General features: G+C 43.9%; 1 protein-coding gene across 1 annotated transcript in view; it reads right to left on the bottom strand.

Annotated features, from left to right (window-relative positions):
- Positions 1–1699: 1699 nt before the first annotated feature.
- The window catches only part of sox19b (SRY-box transcription factor 19b), a 4052-nt gene continuing 2777 nt past the window's right edge, over positions 1700–2974 (bottom strand). The window contains exon 2 of the mRNA XM_023423809.2: positions 1700–1982. Coding sequence (XP_023279577.1) covers positions 1721–1982 — 262 coding nt within the window. The 3' untranslated portion in view covers positions 1700–1720. The remainder of the gene's footprint in view (positions 1983–2974) is intronic.

Genomic DNA, 2974 nt, shown 5'->3' with positions numbered 1-2974 from the left:
TAAGTTGACTTTGAGCTGGAAAGTTTGAAGCTGTTGTATTGGAACTGTGTGTTCCTAATAAAGTGGCTACTGAAGATTTCTATATACATATATATAAAGACAAAGACATTAACACGATATTAATGAAAAAAGGATTTGTTCTTTTTATTAATATTGTCATGAATCCCATAACAAAGATTTTTTAATCAAAAAGGAATCAGACTCTTAGTATAAGAGCCTAAAAATAATGTGTACATTATTTACACGGATGCTACACAGAGGAAGTCTAACACACGGCAGCATTTACACACAAAGAGATTCATCCTAACGTCAGTACAACAGTTAACTTTTAAAATACTGGGGCACCAGTGTAAACATTCATCATCACTTCCTCAGCGTCTGTTCCCAGTGCATGTTTAGTTAGAGATGAATCTAGCACAGTCAATACTGAGCGTCTGCAGAAAATCAAAGTTTCCTTTAGGTCCGTAGCAGCAGAGACAGCAGGTTAGACAGAAACAGACATGACAGAGGCGTCAGGCTGAGAGAGGCTGATTAAAAACACTCCTTTATTATCTTATAGAAAGTGAAAAACTTTAGGAAACAAGGTGGAGATTTAGTCTGAGACTTCCTCTCTAACAAACAGCTGATTCAAATAAAACACGTCTGAAGTCCCTCTGTCAGTCCAGTGGACCTGGTGGAAGACGCAACTTGCGAGTCTTAAACCTGCTGTTTGGAGTCGAACAACTGAAATGTGCCGTTTCATATTAAATTCACTTAATGAGCCTAAAAAAAAAAAACAAAAAAAAAACAACACAACTCCTGCCTAGAGCAAAGTGACAATGAAAACACAGACGTTGCCACGACAACGCAACATCATTTACATCAGAAGGTCAAAACCTAAAAACTAATTATAGCAAATAAAACTGGCACAGGCAGCAAACACACACTCTGCTGGATCTGGACCCACAGGATGTGGAACCAGGGTTCTCCATCCTCCGATCGTAGAAGCCGCTATGTTGTGTTTACTTCCTGTGGATGCAGTGCTGATTGTCCAACAGGTGTCCAACAGGTGTCCTCCGTGTCGTCCAACAGGATTTCAGCAGTGAGAAATATAAAAATACAAACAGCACTAAAACCAAAGCCAAGGCACAAAGAGTTCATTTAAAAACAGCTCTGTTATTCAAGTTGTGCATTTCCTTCCCGTTTCCCCACCGGCACCCAGCTGTTCCCAGCTCCGCCCACACAGCGGGACGGGACGGGACAGCCCCCCTCCCCTCCCCTCCCCTCCCCCGGCCTCTCTCTGGGCGTGGTGGAGCTGTGTGAGTGCCAGCGTCACAAGTGTTTAAGGAAAATCTTTTGACTCATTATGAATAAGTTCTAAAAATATAAAAAAGACAAAAGTAGCATTTTGTAATATGTACACAATAAACAGGCGTGGCCCCGGTCGTCACGTCTGCTGGAGGGCGGAGGGGGGGGGGCACAGTGGTGGAGGGTGTTTATTTGAACTGATGTGGCACCAAAGAGGTAGAAAAACAGCTGTTCAGTGATATAAACATCGTGTGTCTGTGTCTGCAGGCACATGAGAGACGGTATGAGAGACGCCGTCCGCCGTCTAAACCCCGCCCCCCCTTCGCACCAGACTCCACCTCCTGTCCGGCCAGCTGTGCATCATGAGCATTTCTGGTTCTCCCCCCTCAGTTCGACCCCCTACCCGCCCCCCCCCATCAGTCCCGCTCCAGTCCTAGATGTGTGTGAGCGGGACAGTCCCAGTGAGGTAGTGCTGCTGGACGCTGGTGTAGCCCCTCTGTGCAGTCGTGGGGTCGCCGGCGTCGCCTCCTGGTCCAGGAATGTACATGCTGATCATGTCCCTGAGGTCTCCCTGCAAAGGCCCCCGGTGGTGGTTGGGCGTGCCGGTCGGAGGCGAGTGGGACACTGGTTCTGCCTTCACCATGGACATGGTGACCGGGCTGGGCTGCTGGGGACTGCTGCTGTAGGACATGGGGCTGCGGAGAGGACGGGACAAGTCAGACGTCAACACATGCACACAGGATCAGGTTCAGGCAGTAAAAACCAGACCACGAGAGAACCTGGTTCTCTATGAACCCACATTCACAGGAAGCAGCAGACGTCTCTCCGGAGTCATTTAAACACAATGATCCTCATGCTGCTCTCAGCTCCTGTCCTGAGCTTCATCATGTTCACATCAACCAGCACAGAGAGCACAGATGGAGACGTTCACAGGGTTTCTGTTAGAAAGCTAACCAAGATCACTTCAAGTCACGCAAACACAGCGACGATGAAGAGAGTGTGTGGACACAGTTTCAGCTGTGCTCTGCTGCTGCAGGTACAGAGGCTGGAAATCACATTCCTGTCCGACAGAAAACTCATCCCCAATTCCTTAACATCTATAAACAACTTTAAAGCAACTTTTTATCCATTTAAAAAAAAAAAAAAAAAGTGAAAATGCGGATTAAAAAAATGTGATTGTAAAGAAAACGATTGTGTCAAATCAGCAGCATTAAAATTAAAACTAATGAAGTGAGAATCAGTTTTACTCAGACCTGATATTATTTTTATATATATATATATATATATATATATATATATATATATATATATATATATACATATATCAATGTTGTTCAAATCTGTACGCGCAACAGAAAAGCTTGTTTTTGATACCAACATCCCAAACTTCAGAGACGAACGTGTTGCAGGGTCTGAAGAACCTCAGTTTTCAAACTGTTTGACTTTTCCAGCAGCAGCTGCAACATTAAACAGCTGCTTTAAAAAAAAAAAAAAAAAATCAATTCTCTTATTAATGGAAAATATAAAAAAAACAATGTTAACAACTGCAGACAACACAGAGCTGCTGACACTGATCCAGAGACCTGTTCTCAGATCTGGCTCCTCATCAGAATCACTTGTTTTAAACTCGATACTCTGCCACATCCAGTTTTGTTGTAATGGAGGATTTTTTTTTTTTTTTTTTTTT

This window comes from Seriola lalandi, unplaced genomic scaffold (genome assembly GCF_002814215.2).
Source record: "Seriola lalandi dorsalis isolate HSWRI2012SDOR001 ecotype SW California unplaced genomic scaffold, Sedor1 jcf7180002054694, whole genome shotgun sequence".
NCBI lineage: Eukaryota > Metazoa > Chordata > Actinopteri > Carangiformes > Carangidae > Seriola > Seriola lalandi.
The sequence above is the reverse complement of the archived record's forward strand: the minus strand, read 5'-3'. Positions and strand labels throughout refer to the sequence as shown.